Source organism: Chelon labrosus (genome assembly GCF_963514085.1).
Source record: "Chelon labrosus genome assembly, chromosome: 10".
Taxonomy (NCBI): domain Eukaryota; kingdom Metazoa; phylum Chordata; class Actinopteri; order Mugiliformes; family Mugilidae; genus Chelon; species Chelon labrosus.
This window is the reverse complement of record NC_140360.1, coordinates 10,038,575-10,058,720: the sequence shown is the minus strand read 5'-3', so window position 1 is coordinate 10,058,720 and position 20,146 is coordinate 10,038,575. Positions and strand designations below refer to the sequence as shown.

Below are 20,146 nucleotides of genomic sequence, written 5' to 3'. Positions count from 1 at the left end.
TCTTTTTTTTATTCATAACTGTGCAGGGTTTCAACATTTACAAGTTCACCAAAGTAAGCTAAAGTAAGAAGTGAGCCTTCACTGTTAACTGTGTGAGAAGCAAGATCACATGGTTTAACTTCCTATTCCTTTTTTGGAGTTTGCCTATGAACTTTTTGTAAAAGTAATAATCACTCCATAGAAACCTATTATTCTTTTTAGCCTCACTAGCGATGCAGCTAATAAAAGGACAGTGTGCGTGGATTAGCTGAATTTGCACTGTTGTTAGCATGCTAAAGGCTAAGCTAAGGTGGCAAACATGGTCTATAATGTTTAGACTACATTCCATCTACTAAATATGTGTTAAATTGGATTTCACTCACGCGCCGCTGTGTGCTAGCATGGCTACGGACCTATGTGCTAATTGCCAAGAGAAATACTGTATAAAGTAGCCGCCCTAGCTGAACACGAGGCTCATTGTGAATACAAAAAGCTATAAAGAAAACTGTGTTTGATTCTCCCCCTTTATTTTCTTCTCCCCCTACCCTCCCCCCCTCCTGCCTGCCTGGCCACTAGCATGCTTCAGGTGTTCCACAGTCAGGCCCTGTGATTAGTCTAATTTGCACAAATGCTGGCAAGCGGCGCACCTGTTGCCCCTGCGCCGCCTGCAGCCGCGGTCCCTCAGCAGGCTGACAGGCCTTCCTTAGATAATTCAATCTCTCCACCAGTGCAGGACAAGGGCATTCGTTCTTTTTTTTTTTTCCTCTCTCTCTACCTCTTGTCTCCCCTTGTGTTCTCATGGCCACCACGCTCCTGATGGCTCATTATTGGACCATTCATAAATACTGCCAGCCAATACCCCACCTCCTTGTTTTTCACAGCCCGCTGCTGTTTCCCCTCATTGCTCCTTACCGGCGCCTTCCTTTACCTGTCAGTAAGGTGAGTAAAGCTTTCCCTCAGGTTCAAAAGAGGCCCCACAGCCTTCCACATGACAGCTTTCCAGTATCTACGTACTCCATTTGGATTTGAAACAGCGCCAGGAGAAAATCAAGTGACACAGGCCACACAGAGTGGGAGGGAGGGAATGTGATCCCACTTGATTGTTGAGAGTTTATATAGCGAGTGATGACAAAGTGCTTTATGACTTTGCAGTGTTCGCTGGGGCCTGCGATTGAAGCCTTATACAGGCAAAGCCCCCTGGTGACCTTGGCTTGTCAAATGTTCTCATTTTCACCAGGAAGGAGCCAGTGTTCAGCGGCTGCTCAGAGCTGGTAAGCTGCTTTTAGAGAGACAGCCGCAGAGAGCTTTTGGAGGTGACCCATACTTCCTTACTTTCACTGCTGGAACACCATCGAGGAAATGCATCAGTCGGAGAAAAACCATTAAATGATAACCCTGCGTGGAATGTGAAGACCATTAATATTTTAAGCAAGACCGAGAGTCTACAGCCATGCTAGCGACTAGTGTGTGCTAAATGCTAATGCTAACGTGTTTAGCAGCTGTAACCATTACCATGCTGGATCTGAATAAGTCTTTAAGAATAACACAGTAGGATGGGAATGTCAGTTATTGTAATTGGCAATAGGTCATTCATGAATTCATCTGCAGGGGAATATGAATCATTCACCACAATCCACCCAACAGTTACTCAGATATGTTACATGGGGATCACAAAACGATGCATCATCCAAAAACCATGCATAACAGTTCAAAAAAATTGGATCATTAGATGGGTGTGATGGGTGATAAAAGAAAATTTGACCTAGTGGTGGCACTACATTAAAGAGAACCGGATATACCAGCTTATTAGGATTTATCATCTGCAGGTAAATTTCATACCAGCGCACAAGCTGCTAACTGACGGATGAGTACCTACTCACTGACTCCACCCTTCCAAGAGCTCCTCTGCTTGCGTGGCTAAAAGCAACAAAGTGCAAGTTGAAACACACAAAAGAAAACGAAACGGCAAAACGTTGATAATATCATCGTGGAGGAATGTTGAGATCCTCTGCTGCAGACGGCGATAAGTTCAGTAGAAACGCAGATTTTTCTGAGAAGTATTTTCCAGAGCCGTGATGCAACCGGTGGTGTTCCACAGGCCTGGTCACACACGAGACATTACATCAGATACACACAGCCTGTATCTTATCTGACAGGGAAGAAGGAAGGCCTCCTCTTCCTACATTGTCTGTGACCTTTCCTATGCAAATGACAAGACACTTCCCCTTGATACATGCAGACGTATGGAAGTTAGGGTTAGGGAGCTTGTTGCCTGAAGAACTGGAACAACGGTTGCTGGTGCAAAGGATCACAAAACAAAACCAGGACCAGGACCAACATGCAAGGCCTCAAGTTTAAAATGAGTAGAGATGATGTGTGCATGGTGCAGACAGAGCCTCCTCTTCTGCTGCTGCTGCTATGGGCTAACAACTCTTGCATTGATCCAAGGAGACACTCAGCCCTCTAACCTGCTGAGTGCTCAGTTCCAGTGAACAATGGAGTTCAGAGCGCGTCGATACACTATCCTATTGAGTGCTCTCCGTTTAGCAGCAAGATTGATGAGGTTAAGGCTCCCAACCGGGGAGCCAAATGGTGTCAAAACCAAGGTGTTGCTTTGGACAAACAATCCCTCACTGCATTACCACACTCAAACGCGACGGTTACTGGCTAATACGTCGGCTCTAACCAGGAAATCTATTTAAATAGGCACAAGGTTTCTGAAAGGGTATGCAAACTGCAGAGGTTGTTGTCCAAAGTCCTAAAATGTAGATGAGAACACGAGGGCGGGATAGAACGGCGCTTTCTGGAGGAGGAACGTGCTGCAAATCCCCCAAGACACTAAATGATGTACAAGTGGATTTATTACTGGAGGTCCCTATAAATCTAAGGTTGGTCTGAACTCCAGGGAGAGGTTAATGGATTACAAAGGGATGTGGTATCGAACCTCGGAGAAGTTTATACACCTCATCAATATGTGAAATACTATTGATCATTTGGACCTTGATAAATTAAATTCATACACTTGATAATGTATGGCAATATTGAGAAGGCCCCGTATGGGGGAAAATTGGCTTTTTCGGCCCAGCCATAAATAAGTACACATTAAGAAAACAAATTGTGGCAGTGATTTGATCTGTGATGTTGACGCCAGGAGCCCCGAAGATTCATCAGTACACCAACCTGTACCTTAGACATCGAAGGAAATGACTGGAACCAAGATTCACAGAATTGTTCCTTAAAATTTTATCCACTACACAAAGACATCAACGACAAAGATGCATTGACTTTATATGGTATCACACCAAAGTCTGATTGCAAGGGAGTGCTACTATGACACAAACCTGTTGGTGCTGTGCAAACTCTCACGATCGGCCAGTGGCTCAATGCCATATAAGCCATTACTTCCTTAACACACTCCAATCGATAGGTGACACATGGGTAATGTCTGCATCGGGTTTTAACAGGGAATAAGAATTTGGAGTACACCTCTGTTTGTGCTGCTTTGTGAGTCAAACTATGCTTTTTTAAATTAGACATCCATACATATTAGCATTTTTACCTGTTAGGTTCTTCTATTAGTTGGTTAGTAAATGCTGAACCACATACACCGATCAGGCATAACATTATGACCACCATCCTAATATTGTGTAGGTCTCCCTTGAGCCTCCAAAACAGTTGTGACTAATCAGAAAATGGACATGGGCCTTCTGAGGGTGTCCTGTGGGGTCTGGTAAGAGTTAGTGGGGGCCTTTGGGTCTTATGGGTTGAGGGGAGGGGCCTCTGTGGATCGTCCCACAGATAATTGATCAGTTTGGGATCTAGTGAGTTTGGAGGCCAGGTCAACACCTTGTGCTGTTCCTTCATGTTTTTTTTTTTAGTTGTTCCTAAAGCGTTTTTGTGTGTGCGCCTGTGTCAGGCTGCATCCTGCTGGGGATGGCTATGGGGTGGGGGTGCCTGGTCTGGTCTAGGTGGGTGGTACATATCTAAGTAACATCCAAACGAATGCCAGGTCCAAACGTTTCCCAGCATAATATTGTATTGTCACAAGATGATCAATGTTATTCACTTCTCCTGTTAGTGTTTTTAATGTTGTGGCTCATCAGTGTATAGCATTACTGCACTACTTTGTATACTTAGTTGTACAGTTGAGATGCCAAGCACACTTAATAGGCACTAAGTTTAGCTGGAATTGACAAGTCTGCATATGTCAAGCTAAGCCAGAGAAGCACTCACATACTCTAGAATAGCTTTAAGATTTATTTTTTGACCCTCTCTCAGTGAGAGGTTAAAAGGACCAGAGCGCAGGATGTGGTGGCAAAAATCCCCTCCTGTTCCAAGCGTGCAGGAGACTCTACGGTGGACAAAAACAAACAAAAAAAGATCTTCTCTGGAGCCAGCGCTTGGTTTGTCCGATACGGGCTACTGCAGAAACACGGTGAACTCTGGGGAAGAGGATGTTCCTATGTAGATGTGAAGGCTTCATTCTTAAGCTAAAATGATTAAAACATATTTATGAATACTATATTTTCGCTGAAAGATTCCCATAAACCATACCAAATGATCTGTTCAGCACAGCAAAGATATAGATCTCTCTTTCTCGCTCGCTCTCTCTCTATATATATGTTCTAAATCAAGTTAACACTTCTCTTTGCTTTTAATTTCAGTTAGCTTTCTTTGAAATCTGACAAAATCTGTTTTAGAAAGCAGCACTCTCATGACAGAAAGCAAAAGACAGGTGCTGATAATCCGCCTACAGAAATAAACAAACTCTCACCTATTTAATGTAACCACATCACTCATTTCCAGAGAGAAAACTGAAAAAGGCCTGAAAGTCCCTGCCTTGTCATGCTTTCTGAAAAATCAGTAGAGAGTGATTTCACAATTGTACATACAGTATACACACATCTGTATCTTATAAATGCATCACGGAGGGTTTGAAGAGGAAACAAAAAACCCACAATGGTTAAAAAGAAGATTTTGCATATGAATGATTATAGTATTCATCTTTGGACTGATTCATATTCAACAATTCAACAAGGAAAATCGCAAAAAAAAGTAAGTCTCCCAGAATAAAGTCTGTTTGATTTTATTATTATTATTACCAAACTATTTTTTAACTCAAATAGAATAAAGTCTACATGTTACAGAAAATCTTCCCTCGCCTCAACGTACACATTCATGGATATGTCTCAAAATAAAAATAACAAAAACTGCACAACCCATTTAAAGTTTAATAGCAATTTTATAATATAAACATGAAAACCCAAGTAACACTAGGATTGTCCTTTGATGAGAGCATACAGGCAAAGGGTATAGTCTCGTCAGGTTTAAAAATAAATATAGCAGAAGTTCTTCTTTGAGATAAACCTAATTTATTAAAGCTGCAATTCAGACATTGTTCATGGGTTACAGAGGGGAACAATCACTGTGGCTACGGTGGTTATGAAGCATATTCTGCACTCCTTGAAACAAAAGTCATTTATGCACAAAAATTAATTTCCAATACATCAAAAACAAAATAGACTTTACAGCGTACTGCAACGTTGTCTCATCGTTCTGTACTTTTAATCTCAACAGCTCAATGTAATCTGTAGACCAGGACCGTCGTCTCTGACATGTGCAGCGTCCCACTACCTTTTCTGCGCTCCTACGAAGGCCGTGTGATGGAGGTGGGAATGGCACGAGCGGATATCCCTTCTTCTCACTCATGGACTCTTCTTGTTAGCTAGACACGCAGTGAGTAATTCAATAAGTCGAGTATTCATTTATTACTTTCTTTTTCAATCACGGGGCAATTCTTTCTTTTTTTTCTCTTTCTTTTTTTTCTTAACTTCCCCCATCCGCCTCCACACTGAGAAAAAAGTGATACAAGTTCTGCAACTTCCATCCGTGGCAGCACTTGTTGTCTTACTGCAGCTTAATTACAAAATATTGGCGCCGTTTTCTGTAAAGATTACTCACTGCAGGAGGCCCTACATAATTTGGACCGGAGGGTTTGTCACAGAAAATAATACAATGCAACTGGGCTTTCTGTATTAGATTTCCGCTTTTAGCCTCCTTGACATTTCAAGCTGCATGAACTAATACATCTGTTATTTGTTGATCATTTGATTATTAACATACTTCACAAACCAAATCAGCTGCCCTGCTGGAGACTGCAGATACAGCTCAGCAGACAGTCTGGGTTTTCTCGCCTGCCACGCACACAAACACGCTCGCAAAAAAAGATGCACAATTCAGCCCTCAGTGAAATAGGAAAGCGGGGGGAAAAAAACATTCATCTTCCCCTCCTCTGAGCGTATGAGCACTCTGACACCGGCATGGAACAAAGCCCGTCATCACATTCTAATCTCGAATTTCAGGGCTTTTATTTCACCCAAATGCCACCCTGCTGGCCTTGTGAATTATTGACAGACTGACACCAATGCAAAAGGACACATAAAAGAGGCTAAAAGCTCCGGCCCTGGAAGAGCTTGTCCTCTCCTATTGCCATCAACAGGGAGACGAACTCTGCTAATGCGCCACTGGAAGCTCACGGTTAACTTTGAGATTAAAGTACCAACATATGATTCCTGACCTGCTATTGAGCGGAGGTACTCTGGTGCAGCCCCTGCCTCTTTGGTCTGAACGGGAGCCTTAGTTAAATTACAAGCACACTAAGGCATAGCTGTGAATCATCAGATCAAATCATGAAAATTAAAAGCAGGAAGTCGCACGCGGTTAACGCCGCACACGGGCGCAGATATGACGTCGCTTCTGCTCGCGTAGAAACGTCACAGCATGGTACTTGGGTCGGCATTCAGTCTTTTAGTTTGCACGATCAAAAGTTAACGGTGGTAAGCAGCGTGTCACTAGATGCAGTATTTGTCAGCTCCTACGCCCACGGCTACACCTCACTCTGCTCAGCATTAAGATGTTACAGAAACAAATGGAAACAGACAGAGAAGATTAAACAATAAACAACTTAAAAAAAAAAAAGTGTGTGTGTGTGAGCAGTCAGGTGAAACAAAGCTGTCAGCAGAGATGAGTAGTGGTGTTTTGGAGAGTGTTTGTGTGCTTTTTACTGTTGTCTAATCAACCTCGCTCTCGTTGCTGGCACCCTCGGGACGCCTCAGTTTGTCCACCTGTTCGTTAATCTGTCCATCCCCGCCTCGTCGATCCTCTGTCTGGATGCTTAGAGACTCCTCCTCCTCCTCCTCCTCCTCCTCCTCTTCCTCCTCCTCCTCCTCCTCCTCTTCAACATGGCTGACGTCGTCCTCCTCTTCCTCCTTCTTCTCTTCCTCTCCCTGCACCTCCATGCGGACCTGGTCCAGAGGCAGGGTCGCGCCCAGGCCCACAGTCAAGATATCTCCGTTGATACCGTGGGCTCCATCGGGCCCACCTAGCGCATCTTGGGGGCTGTGGTGTCCGTCCTTGATGGGGGAGGAGTTGGCAGACTCGTTGCTGACGGGTGAGATGTCGCTGCTGCTGTTGGTGTGGTTAATGGGCGGCGAGCCGGCTGCCGAAGGCGGCTTCAGAGGAATCTGCCACGAGGGAATCTTAGGAATACTAGGAGTAGATGGGAATTGTCTCCTGTGGATGGGGGGGGTTAGGGGTTGGCAAACAAGAGCGTTGCATCAATTACAATTCAATTTCATCAAACAACTTCAAAAATGAGTGTGAAAAGAGCGTTCCCACGATGCAATCAGCCATAATTGGGCAAACGGCGACCACAAAACTACACATAACTTCACAAGTCAGTTGTTGACTAAGAACACGAACGCAACGCCAGTTTACAGTTTAGCATGCAGCCACGTGCTAAGCTCCCGATGTAATTCTCATAATTACAGCAGAGAAAATGATGTTTCTCCCCCAAACAGCCAGATGTTCACCACACCTGGCAAAGATGCTCTAAGACTTTTTTATTTTTTTTTTTTTTAATTACACCCACTGCAGATTTTAAGATCAAAAAGACAACGTTGAACGGGTTCAGCACTTCTTGGTGCTTAAAAAAAAAAAGAAAGAAAGAAACAGTTTGGAGATGACGTGGATCATTTGAACAGGAAAGGGAACGAGTTTGGAAACAGATGGTGATGCGGAGCTTTTATTTCGTGATTCGAGCCTTTGCCAGAAAACTCATTGTGAGAGTCAGGATGAAGTCAAGAAAGCAAATGACAAAGGGATTATTATTAATTAGAATATATGAGGGGAAGAAAACATGCGCAACTAGATATTTCTGAGGCCGGTTTTCTGACTTACGGTCTTACTTGAGGCTTCATTATAGACACCGATACGTAATCATGCATGCTAATGGGTCTGAGTAGATTGAGGAAGAGAGCTGGTAAGAACGGGGGGGACGTCTCGCAGTATAAAGTAAGAGCTTTTCACATCACTGACGCAAAGTGTCTCGCACCTCTTAATCAGCACAGGTGGGAAAATCTGATTTAACAGTAGAATAAAAAAAAGTATTTTCACTTTTAATAAGCTATTTCTCTTATTTATATTCTTTCATTGTGCAGTAATAAAATGGCAACTGTGCACACATGTGGCTACCATACCAGTAAAAGCCTTAAAACACAGAAGACCAGCTGATGCCTGCAGTATGCTAATTGGCCGGGGGGGCAAGTTGCAAAGTAAAAGAAATGGTGCAATCAAGTGTGCAATTTTCAAGATCACGGTGACATTATGTGTTCTTTTGTTTATGTATGTCTGCACAAACTCGCAGCAGTATGTAGATGCGAGTCTGCAAATACAATTGCACGTCGGTTGTTTTGGAGAAGAGCACATTGTTTCTGGTGATTTAAACTCAGACATCCCGGGAGAATACTGCATATTGTACTGTACCTGCTTTTTTTCCAGGGCTTTTAACGTTCTCAGCCGAGGGGAGTCTCTTTAATGTCTCTGCAATCTCTATAATCTTTAATGATTCAATCACTTGATGACGACGGAGAAAAGCACTGAAACTGTTTCCTGATAAAAATGTGTCTGACTAGTTTTTACAGTTACGTACGAGCGCTTCACGGGGAGCCATGCAACAGCTGCTAAATATAAATATATGAGTCATTATTTGTGTTTCGAGCGCTCCTTGTTATCGCATTAAAACCAAAAGGAAATTATGAAGTGAAAAAGGAGAAATGTAAAAGATAGGACAGGTCAAAATGTATTTCAAGATCAGGTGTTAAGGGATAGAAAGAATGTATTTATTCCGACCAATCGGATCAAGCGTTCACTTGGGTATTAGGTGCTAATATCTAGCCATTGAGCGGATTATCAAAAGGTTTACAACGCCCTTCTCAATCAGGCTGAAAATTCGGATAGGGCAAGACAGATCTGTTTAAGGCATCCTGGCATTTTTATTCTGATTATTAGGGAAATGCTAGCGTTCGTGTAAACACAGCAGTTCAAATGGACTTGAAATACTAAGTCCTAAGCCTTTCAACACACACACACACACACACACACACACATACTCACAAACCCGGGACTGTTTCATGTGACAGGGGCCTGGATAACTTTGTTACCTGCTGAGCAGTAAGCCCTTCAAAGAGACGATCTCAGCCTTCAGCTCTCCAACTGTCTGGTTGTCCAGGATGCGGTTGGTTGAGGATGATGCCTGTTGGAAAAACACAAGAGACGCACACACGACATCAGCTGGCATACACGCAGCACACAAACACATACACGTACACGCCCTGTTCAGGACAGCACACAGTGGCTCTTTCAACAGCTCCTCTATGCTTGATATGAAATAATAAAAAAAAGTTTAAAAAAAAAAAAAAAAGTACAGCCTGGGTAAACAAATACGGCCAATGCAAATGCTTAAAGCCACATGTTTTTGTGTAGTCAGGTCATCCGTCACCATAACAACCACACAACTGCCTATTCCCAGCAATGACGGAAAGGACGACAAACAATCTCAATACAGCCACCTTTATGGTGCCGGGAAGTCTAGTGAGTGTGAATCATGCTGTTTTTACATAATTTTCCATACTATCTAGAAAAGATTAGGCCAGTGTGCTGTGTTTTGGATAATGACTATCTTGAACAATGGCCACATTCATGCAGGCAGACCAAAGCTTAGCAGTTTGTTTTGTTCTTTTTGTCTTTTATCGGAGGCGTGCGTTATCACACACACTCGGGCGGCATGAAGTGCTACAGGGTGTAATGGCAAATGGTATTTGAATGGCAAATTGCTGAAGAAAATCTGTCTCGGCAGCACTTTTTAAGGGATAGGCTGGAGTTTGGATGAGTTCAGATGAAGGCCGTGAGACAGAAAAAAAAAGGAGAACAACAAAACTCAACTGTAGCTCCTGCTAAACCTGCTAAATCAAGAACTATGGCAGGTCCTGAAAGAGATGTTTTCAGCAGACCAGTTAAGTACGTCAGAAAAGCGGGAGTCAGTGTAGTTAACTGAGTGACAAGATAAAAGAGGGGTCACATACTGATTACCAAGACAGGAGAAAAGAAGAAAAGACATTTGTGCTACACCGATTTATGCTTATCTTTCCGACTTATCTGACTGTTTTCCCTCTATTCAAACGCTCGCGGGCTTACGCAACCACGAGACGAGGCGTGATGAACAGGCACTGTCTGGGTGCGAAGCCAAAATGTTTGCGAACCAGTCAAGTAGATAACTGCTCCCCGTTCTTAGCCCATTCCCGAATATAAAAAAAAAAAAAAAAAAAAAAAAAGCACAAACATGTGCGAGAGCGGGGAGGATAAACTGACGAGACCGGAGGGAGCGGAGGGAGCAGGCGAGGGAAAAAAGAGGGATAAAAGAAAAGTAAAAACTGTAATTAAGACTCTCCTGACTCACCAGAGGAAGCTTGTTAGAAAGCGCGGACCCCCTATCGAGGGGAGAGGGATAACTTGGACTCTTTCGCTTGTAATTAAATCTAAGAGAAATTAATTGAATCACATCTGAAAGGGATCAGACTCATTTACAGTGGATGGAGGGAGGCAGCAGAGGAGAAGTGAAGGGAGACAGAAGAGGAGGCGAGGGGGAAGGAGGTTTTTTTTTTTTTTTTTTGGCTCTTATCGGCTCCTAAACCTCGCTGATAAGGAGCTGTGTTTTAGAGGTGGTGCATCGGAGGCCTGCTGAAGACACTCTTATTACAGCCGTCACCTCATTAGAACCATCTTAATCCCTCGCCTCCCTAAGGCACCCGTATAATAAGGCTGGATTCTGCTTCTCTCTCATTTTCGGTTTTAAAAAAAAGAAAAAGATAATGAATTGCTGTATAGGCTGAGCTGAAAGATTTCCAAGGCGCGGAATCAACTTAAGAAAAAAAAAGAAAAAGCCACATATCTACAAATAATATAACAATGTCACGATTTCTATATGATTATGTCACATAAGAGAAGAAAGCTTTAGAGCTAGACTTGTTAACCGCTAGCTACAAACATAATACGCATTATCTACAGAGCAGCACCATATAATATCTCACATCAAGGCTTGTCACACAACACTAACTCTGACATATGTCTTATTAAGTCTGAAGAAACCTAATTAAATGTTGGGCCAGGACTGAGTTTCAGCTCTGAGATACATTATGTCAGTGTGTGTACACACACACACTCACACACACACACAACGTGGTGTAAGGATCTTGGGTTAAGTGCACTAGGTGTTTGGGTGGAGGTTGAGTGGTTGGGGGGTATCAGTGACCGGGGAGAATGAAAGTATCCCGACTTTAAAAGCCCCACCTGAAGTGCTGATACGTATCCAGCAGACCGCACAAGTGTTGCAAGACGTGACGACTGAACAGACCTCCGATCAAAATATTTAACCTCCGCAATTATTTAGCAGCTTTAATTAGAAAAAAAAACGCCTTTTAACGTCGGCTTTGTGGCTACTACGCGGCACAATCCGACCTCACGCACCTGTGATAGTTTTCTAGTAATACACATGGATTCTTGTTTTAGTTTGCCAATAAATGCAGGCTATTTCTTCCTCATATGCATCTGTGTTTCCTTGAACAATGACTATTTGCATCTGTGAGCGTTGTTCTATGTGCGATTGTTTTTCTATCGGATGATTTATAGGGCTGGGTATTGCTACTGATTTCCTGGATCATATGGATTCCTATTTACAAGGTCCTGATTTACTCCGATTCATTTAGAGATATCCAATTTCTGAACTATTTGTGATATTTCCACAAGATTTTACGTCTAGTTTCACATCTGGAACACGGTTTTCCTTTCGTCCAGCTCTTTTCTGTACTCAAAAATCAAAAATATGATGCCACTCATCAGCTTTCAGGGCTGACGGTGCTCTCAGACTTGGAGCATCTGTCATGTTTTGGATCTCCCTCGCACACGGACTAATCTCTGTGTTGTCTCGGGAGGACGGTTTCGCCTCGCTGGTCCTCGCAAGACGGGAGCCAGAGTTCTACGAGAGGATGCAGGAAACTGTATGAATTTAAAAAACTGATCAGGATCAGTTTGGATCTTTCAAATGAAGATCGATTTAAATCAGAAAATCAGCCATAGTGATTAAACCATTTCCTTAAATACTGCTCAAAAGTAAATACTGCATTTGTATTCCCTTGCAGACTTTAAGGATGTGGGTGCAAAATATTTCAGTTGTTCTGTTTTTTGTATTTTGCCATGTGTACAAAAGTTGTGTCACCTTTGTGCAAATAACACAGTCAGCAGGTGTTATATTTCCTTTGTGTCACTTCTAATGAATTAAATGCGTAACCTAATCAAACTACTGTTGCTTCTGAGAGGCCTCCCTTTCCTACAAACTCATCTGACCTTGAAACTCCGTTTCTGTTTCCTTGTGTGCAGAAACAAATCATTTGTAAATAAAAGAAGTCAGGAGTTATGGACGTGCATCCCTCTTCTCTTTTCTTTGATGTTTGCCTTCTGCCATACTTCCTGGTATACAGCTGCAGGGCTCCAAAGGCTCTGCGCGGCCCGAACATAATTCTCCACTTGGCACCGCACGTCACAAAAAGCATTATGCACGAACGCAGAACAAACAAATGAACCACAACCAAAATAGCAGCGACTCAACCCATCTGACAGGTGTCACATATTAAATTATCAACCACTGCCGTGCTCACTGGGAGTTTGTTTGTTTTTTTTGTTTTTTTTTTAACTGTGTAAATACTGTTTATAGTAAGGATTTCCTCTAACTGGTTTAAAAGCCTTGTAACTAATGTGTCTCGGGTGGGTTCCTTGGTGTGATGGGGGTCGGCCTATTTGTGCTGGTTAACTAAGTGCTTCGGGGGGAAAAAAAAAGAAAAATATATATTACAAGCAAAGAGGAGAGAAAAAAAAAAAAAGACCATCAACTCTAGCGGCACCAGCGCATCTGGTTAAACGAAGATAAATGCCTGTGGACCATTAGCAACCAGATAAGATCTTTAACAAGCCTTGTTTAAGAGTGTCTGAAGGCAAATTAATTCACAGTTATTCCGCCGGCAGACAGTGTGTTTTCGTGTAACACATGTATATTTATGACAGAATTAGTTTCAAAAGGAAAGTCCCCAGAGGAGGGTTTTTGAGAGGAAACACGGGTACAGTGCAATTGATTTCGCTCTGTTTATGCACTTTCCCACTGGCAGTTCGTCTCATGCGAGCAAAGAGGCGGTTTTCTAATCTTCTATGTAGTATCCACTAATAAAGAGAACGATCAGTGGGTTGAGACAGCGGGGCAAACACAGTTAACAGGCAGATTTGTAATGATAATGGAGCAGAAATAGACTCGGCTGTTTAACATCAGGGAATGAATCGTCTCGAGGCAAAACTATCCTTAACGCCGGAGGCAGCACGCACGTCGTTGGAGAACCGCGACAACAAGGGAATAGTGAAAAAGAGAGAAAACCGTCCAAAGCTATAAAATCTGTAAATGTGCAACATCAGCCTACTACGCTGCGAGTGTGTGTGTGTGTGTGTGTGTGTGTGTGTGGACATGAGTCAGTCTGTCGAAACGCACTTCCATAATGAGGTCCCCAGTTTAGGGACACTAGACGCACTCCGCAATTGAGCGGTTTCAAACTACGAGAAATGTTTGCTTAGCAGCCGAAGAAACAGAAGCCTCCATATGTTTTGGGTTAAAGGCACATTTCCGCGTTGAGAGGTATAATTGCTAAGCGTGGCGCGCTTTGAGCAGCGTGGTGAAGCAAACCCTGAAAGCCGCAAACGGTGAATGATAAGTAGCTCCCCAGCTCCAACATGTGTTTCTCATCAAACATCCCGGACCTGAAAACAATTTCCCAATTTCCCCCATGGCCCGAGACAACTGAGGGCCTCGTGCCGACTCGCATGGGAAAATTTAAGATCAACACTATAACTATAAAGCACAGTTTATGATTTGTTTAATGGGTGTTTTGATGGGAAATATACTTTTTATACACTGGTGCTGTCCAACAAGGCACTCATAGCAAATGAAGTAGATTCTTTTTAATCCAATCTGTGATTTAGAGATGACAAATGAGGAGAAATAACATCCCATGTCCCTTTACGCTTGAAAAAAACAACAACTCATTGTTTAAATTAAGACCCCCCTGTCTGGTTTAGATTGCTCTGTTTCACAGCAGCATAGGGTCAAATCAGAGCACGGCTCCCATGTATTCACACATGTCGATCTGGGCCACCGCTGCTTCTCCGAGCCACACAAACAATAGCAATGTGCGGCTCGGAGCCTTAAAACGGCAAAATGAGCTATGAGTCGTCAGGTTTTGATGAACCTCATCCAAGGAAGAGATCCATCTTTTTTTTTTTTTTCTTCCTCGTTTGTGCCGAAGCAGATGTGTCCGCATATGTTTTCTTGCGGTATCCAGATGCTACACATGTGCTTAACAAGCTGCGGACATAAAACATTGTCTAAGATCGTCTCTTCCAAGGCAATTTTTAGAGCCCCGAGATCATAAAGGGATTTATGAGCAGCGTTATAAAAATCAAGCAACATTTCATCCCCCATGCGCATAAGTTTTCAGAACAATCACTCACTCCGACTCACCTAAACACTTACAATTCCGAGTAGATTATGGACACTGTCAATAAAAATCAAGGCGAAGAGGAACGATATGGTTAAAGATTATGGTCTTATGATGAGATGCACCGTACTTTTTTGTAGCTTGTGTTCTGATGATATACGGTATATTTAAGGCTGTCTGTCTCGGGCAGTTATGACTCTGAAGATTTTAGTACACGGGGGCCTCGAGAAACCTCATGTCTCTCCTCATCAATCTGGAGGTTTCTACCTGCAACTTCACTGACGCTCTTCTGCAGTTTCAAAGTTACTGCCTGTCTAGCTGTCCTCAAAAACATCAATCACGGAACAACCCACCTTAAAAGGTGCAATCCGTAACACTCCTGTCCAAACTACGGCCATGCTTGACTTATTGCCGGCTTTGTGCGGTTGTTTAATATCAATGTTAGTTTGCGTCCAGCTTAGATTGAAAGATTAAGCAGCCATTATCTGATTTAACCAAACTAGAGAGATTACAGCTTGGCAAAAGGTCACCAGTGAAAGCAAAATGATGCCCGTGGCTCGCGGGTGGAGGATGCTGAGAAGATGATGACTACCTCTGCTGCAGACAGTTCTTGAGAGAGCTCCTGTATTTTCTGCTGCTGCTGGACCAGGAGCTCCTGGACAGAGGCCAAGGTCTGCTGCAGCTGGCTGACTGTGAACAACAAGCGGAGAAACAGACGGTAAGTTCATAAACAAGGTGACTCCGAACTGAGCGTTTTTCTATCCTGGATGATGATAACAGAAGCGATGAGACTCAACTTGTGTCGCCGATCAAAGCGGCCCTCTAAGAATTGTAATCAAAGCTAATACCCGGTAACTTTAGTCGCGGCTTTCTGGTCCGAGGCGTTGGGGGGTGGAGGGGGGGTGAGGAGGGGCACATAGGATGGAGGTATTAATCTCTAGTGTCTGAACTTAAATCAAATAACAGTCTCTAACCTTCCATTATCCACCCAGGCACTGCCTTCTAATGCATCTTAAATCCTCAAACGATCAACAAAGGAAAAAACAAGGCTCTCATTTGGGAGGAGGCTGCCAGACAAAATGTCCCCCCTAATCCTAATAAATATTGTTCTTTTTCCATTGACTTTGAAGATTGAATTAGTTCAAGTGTTGGTGTTGGACGAAGGTGTATGATTTCAAATAACACCGGGGCACAGTTTGTTGCCCCCTGCTTCCAGTCATGCGTGTATTACCAAACAATGCATTAAGTTTCCCTGAGCTGATTATATTACAGAAAACCAATAAACATTCATATAAATCATGGGCGTGTAAAGTGTTAAATCAAGCCTAATAGGATTAACATCAACAGATATTGTGGCGGTCCACTGCTGAGGTTGTCAGGCCAATGGTTAAAAGCCTGAGCTGCAGCCGGCTGGACGAGATGTAAGGAAGCCTCCTCTTACATTAACCCAGGCCTGGGACAAAAGACGGAGCCCGGCTTGGGAGCTGTGTTTCTTTTGAAAAACCAACACAGGCAAAAAAATATTTGATCTTTCAAAGACGCTAATATCTTGTAGTGACACCTGTGTTTAAATGGGTGGAGCTGTATCAATATAGGTGGGGTGCTGAAACGTTTGATCTTTTCATGCTTGCAGAATCCTACAGAATACGAGTTGGAGCAGGATCGTCGGTCGGGGCCAAAGACCATTGTGCAAATAATTTGAGTTTGTTACTCGGTTTCTGATCCAGAGTGCGACCAACCTTTCCTGAAGATGGCAATAAAACCAAAATACCTTGGCTATCCCCTGCTTTAAAAAAAGGTGTCACTGTGACAGGGTGTGTGCACTCTAAACCAAGAGCTGCCCTATTAGTGTTTGATTCCACCTCACCGCAGAACAGCTTCTCCAGATGTGAGGGTCACTCTGCCAGCGTGTAATGCTGTGCCTCCTGAATTACCACTGGCACCGCCGCTTTTTTAAATTTATTTATTTATTTTCAGCCACTTCAGCCAAAACAGCACACACACACACACACACACACACACACAGACAGACAGCCTCAACTCTTTTCATGTCTCTCCACAAAAGTTGACTCCTTTGTACTGCTCAAGACGCCCGACAAAAAATGCGCAACTTCTTATTCCCAGTTATCACAGATATGAAGCCAAGAATGTTAATAAAGTCAATGACTTTGGCCAGGCATGAATCAGAGGGAGGATGTGTGTGTGTGTGCGCGAGTGAGAGACGGAATCAGACACAAGATGATGCGTAAAGGCTTGCAGCTGCTGCGCGAAGGGCGGCGCGCATTGTGTATTCAGTAAATTATTCAGTAAATACCTCGATATAATGTACACTACATATGTCCGGGCCTGTCTCTGTCTTTAATGGCCAGCTGGTCACCAATATGGCTCCCACCAACAAAGAGTACCCAAACAGCCGCACAATTCCATTACAGCCTGGGCTCGCTGAAGTAGTTCCAAGATCCATTCATTAATTGTCTGTGTGAAGTTGTAGGCAAATCATAATGGGAGTCAAGGCCCTTACTCTTGAGCTGGGGCTGGCGAGAGAGACTAATGTAGTCCCCATTCAAAAGGATACATCACCTCATTGCGCCTGGCACTAGAGAAATACATGAACTTTAACAAAAGGGGGTTCAAGCAATTGGCAGCAGCGAGGCAGTCGGTCGCTATTACTCAGTGCGGCGAGGAAAGGGAGAGGGGGCGAGAGGGAGAGGCAGACAAAGGGAAAGCAGGGGGAGAAAACTCTCAGTGTAATTGCAACCCCTCTCCCCAACTGTTAACTACAACAGTCATTAACTACAATAGCAGCTTGGCTACTGCAGTCATAGCAAATTAGTTCCCCACATTGGCTGAAGAAAAGATCTGTGTTTTTTTTTTTTCTTCTTTTGCCCTGCTACAGGAGTCTCACCTATTGACTAGGAAAAAGAAAAAAAAGGGAGGACTCTGACAGTAAAATCCTGTCTTTGGTAACAAACAAGGTTTGCAAGTTGGCAAATCTCCAAAAAGTGATAAGTAGAGCAAGAAAGGCCAGAGGAAATGTGTTTGCATAGTTGGTTGAAAATGACCATAAAAGAGCATATATTTGTTAATCAGATTCAGGGTGGCACACCTCGCACGCGATCTCACACAATTGCTGCCCTCCACCTACCTCGGCCGGCCAGAAAACAATAGCATGGGCGTGACTGGATAAAATGATAACAGCCCTGTTTTCAGCTACACTACCTGGGTCCGTGACAGGAGATGTAAACTTAAATTATTCATTTGTTTTAAATGCGGAGATGACGGCGAAAACAACGGACATTTGAATTTAAACAAGATCGTAGTTAGGACGCGGGTTTGGCTCCTCTGTGTCTTTCATGATTCCAGATAAACACTGGATCTTTACGATCACGCATTATAAACACAAAGAACTCCTAAGGTGAAGTTTTTATCTTTTTAATCTCACATATACCAAAGCACGCAAGTTACGTACAGAAGGACGTTAAAGCCATACGAATTATGATTTAACAACTAATACTTCAAACCAAAAAGACGATCATTAACCTCAAAGTTATCTGCAAATTCTTTTGACTATTACTCAGTATTTATTTAATGTTTTCATTGTTTGCATTGTACCATTAACATGTTTGATTCCTCAAGCTTGTTTGCTTTTACTCAATTTATTAAAGTATTTGAGTAGGTTGAAGAGAACTGTTTAAATAAAAGTATTGTTATCATTAGAATAAAGAAAAGAAAATATTGCACTGTTTGCCTCAGTCGGTTTTTTCCGCTAGGTCGCCTGTGTCAAGTGGGGACTGGTACCTTTCAGGTGAAAACACACTCCAGTTCAACACTACTGCTAACGAGACCAAAGTTTCTCGGAGTGCCTCTCTCATTTACGCCTCCCTGGATTTTTAATTATACTGACGAAGAGCTCGGAAAGCATCTCTCTCCCTGCGTCTCTTTCTCCACGTCTGACAGCCAGGTTGAGATTCCTCACCTGTCCAACATGGGAGCCGCACCTGTCACCATGCACTTAATCACACTAGGGCCAGTGCTGAGCCCAGACGCCACACAGTGGCATGCCGCTCACACACACACACACACACCACATGCACACGCACCCAAACACAAATGCACACGTACACGCACACAAAATTAAAATGAACTTTCTGCCCACCTACGGGGAAGAGGGTGGATGATGATGATGGCGATGGAGGTTTGGACGGGGGGTGAGGTTGGCGCAGGGGGAGACGGATGGAGTGGGGGGGGGGGAGTGAGAAGGGATGGGTGAGGGGGAGAAAAGTTGTCATTTCCCAACTCCTCATTAATATTCCGAGGTTAAGAGCTTTTCAGCGAAACGTAATTAATTGAGCCCGAGCCTGACAGTAAACAAGCAATTTCAAATTAAAGCGAAATGACAGCGGCGTCATTTGTTAAAAACGTGCGGGGCCCCCCGATTTTGGCGACAGATAAATGAGGGAAAATGTTAAGGAGGGAGAAAGTGATGAAGATATTAATCTTCACCTGTCTGTGTCAGCGTGCCACTCATTGCCGCAATGTTGCTCTCCATCCTCTGCAGATGCTTCTTGTCCTCTCGGCTTCCCATAATGAGGGGTAGGATGTATTTCTGCAATTAAAAGCATGGCACAATATTACACTTCTCTCTGGTGGAAAGAGGCAGAAAGATGAGGAGGAGACAGGGCCACCCTAGACGTGGCAGCGCACGGTCAAAGGCATTGTTTTATAGGACACATGCCGCACTGCATAACCTGCATGATTTGGTGACTGTCAAGGATACATACACACACATGTTGCTGTCGAAACCATTTGCAGATTAGAACATTTCCATAACTGATTAGTCATTTAATTTATCCACCAAGCTGGTTCTAGGCGTTTAAATGCATTTACTATTATACACTATAAAAAATATGTGATGAACTTTATGGAAATAACTGTTAGAGGCAACACTAAAAAACATTTCCAACATTATAAATGAATAAAAACCCATGAAAAGACAGTGAAAGTAAGAGACAGGCCTACACTGAAAGACATGGTGGTGAGCACTGAAAATACTCTTCCAAAACCAAAAGGAATGTCATGTTGTTTGTCATCTCTCTGCCACTGAATAAACAGAACTCCACCAAATGATATGCATGTGTGACAGCCAAATGAGGATGTTTGTTATCCAGCGTGAGTGTTACCCAGATGAGCAGCTTGTGAGCATCTTACTCGGTTCCTTAGATGTGCGCGTGAAGCCAAGT

At 43.3% G+C, this 20,146-nt stretch overlaps 1 protein-coding gene across 1 annotated transcript in view; it reads right to left on the bottom strand.

Moving 5' to 3' along the window:
* Positions 1-5,328: 5,328 nt before the first annotated feature.
* Positions 5,329-20,146, bottom strand: part of pex14 (peroxisomal biogenesis factor 14) — a 43,674-nt gene continuing 28,856 nt past the window's right edge. Inside the window, exons 6-9 of the mRNA XM_084553353.1 lie at positions 19,410-19,512; positions 15,499-15,596; positions 9,480-9,571; positions 5,329-7,551 (exon numbers count right to left, since the gene is read on the bottom strand). Coding sequence (XP_084409479.1) covers positions 7,050-7,551; positions 9,480-9,571; positions 15,499-15,596; positions 19,410-19,512 — 795 coding nt within the window. The 3' untranslated portion in view covers positions 5,329-7,049. The remainder of the gene's footprint in view (positions 7,552-9,479; positions 9,572-15,498; positions 15,597-19,409; positions 19,513-20,146) is intronic.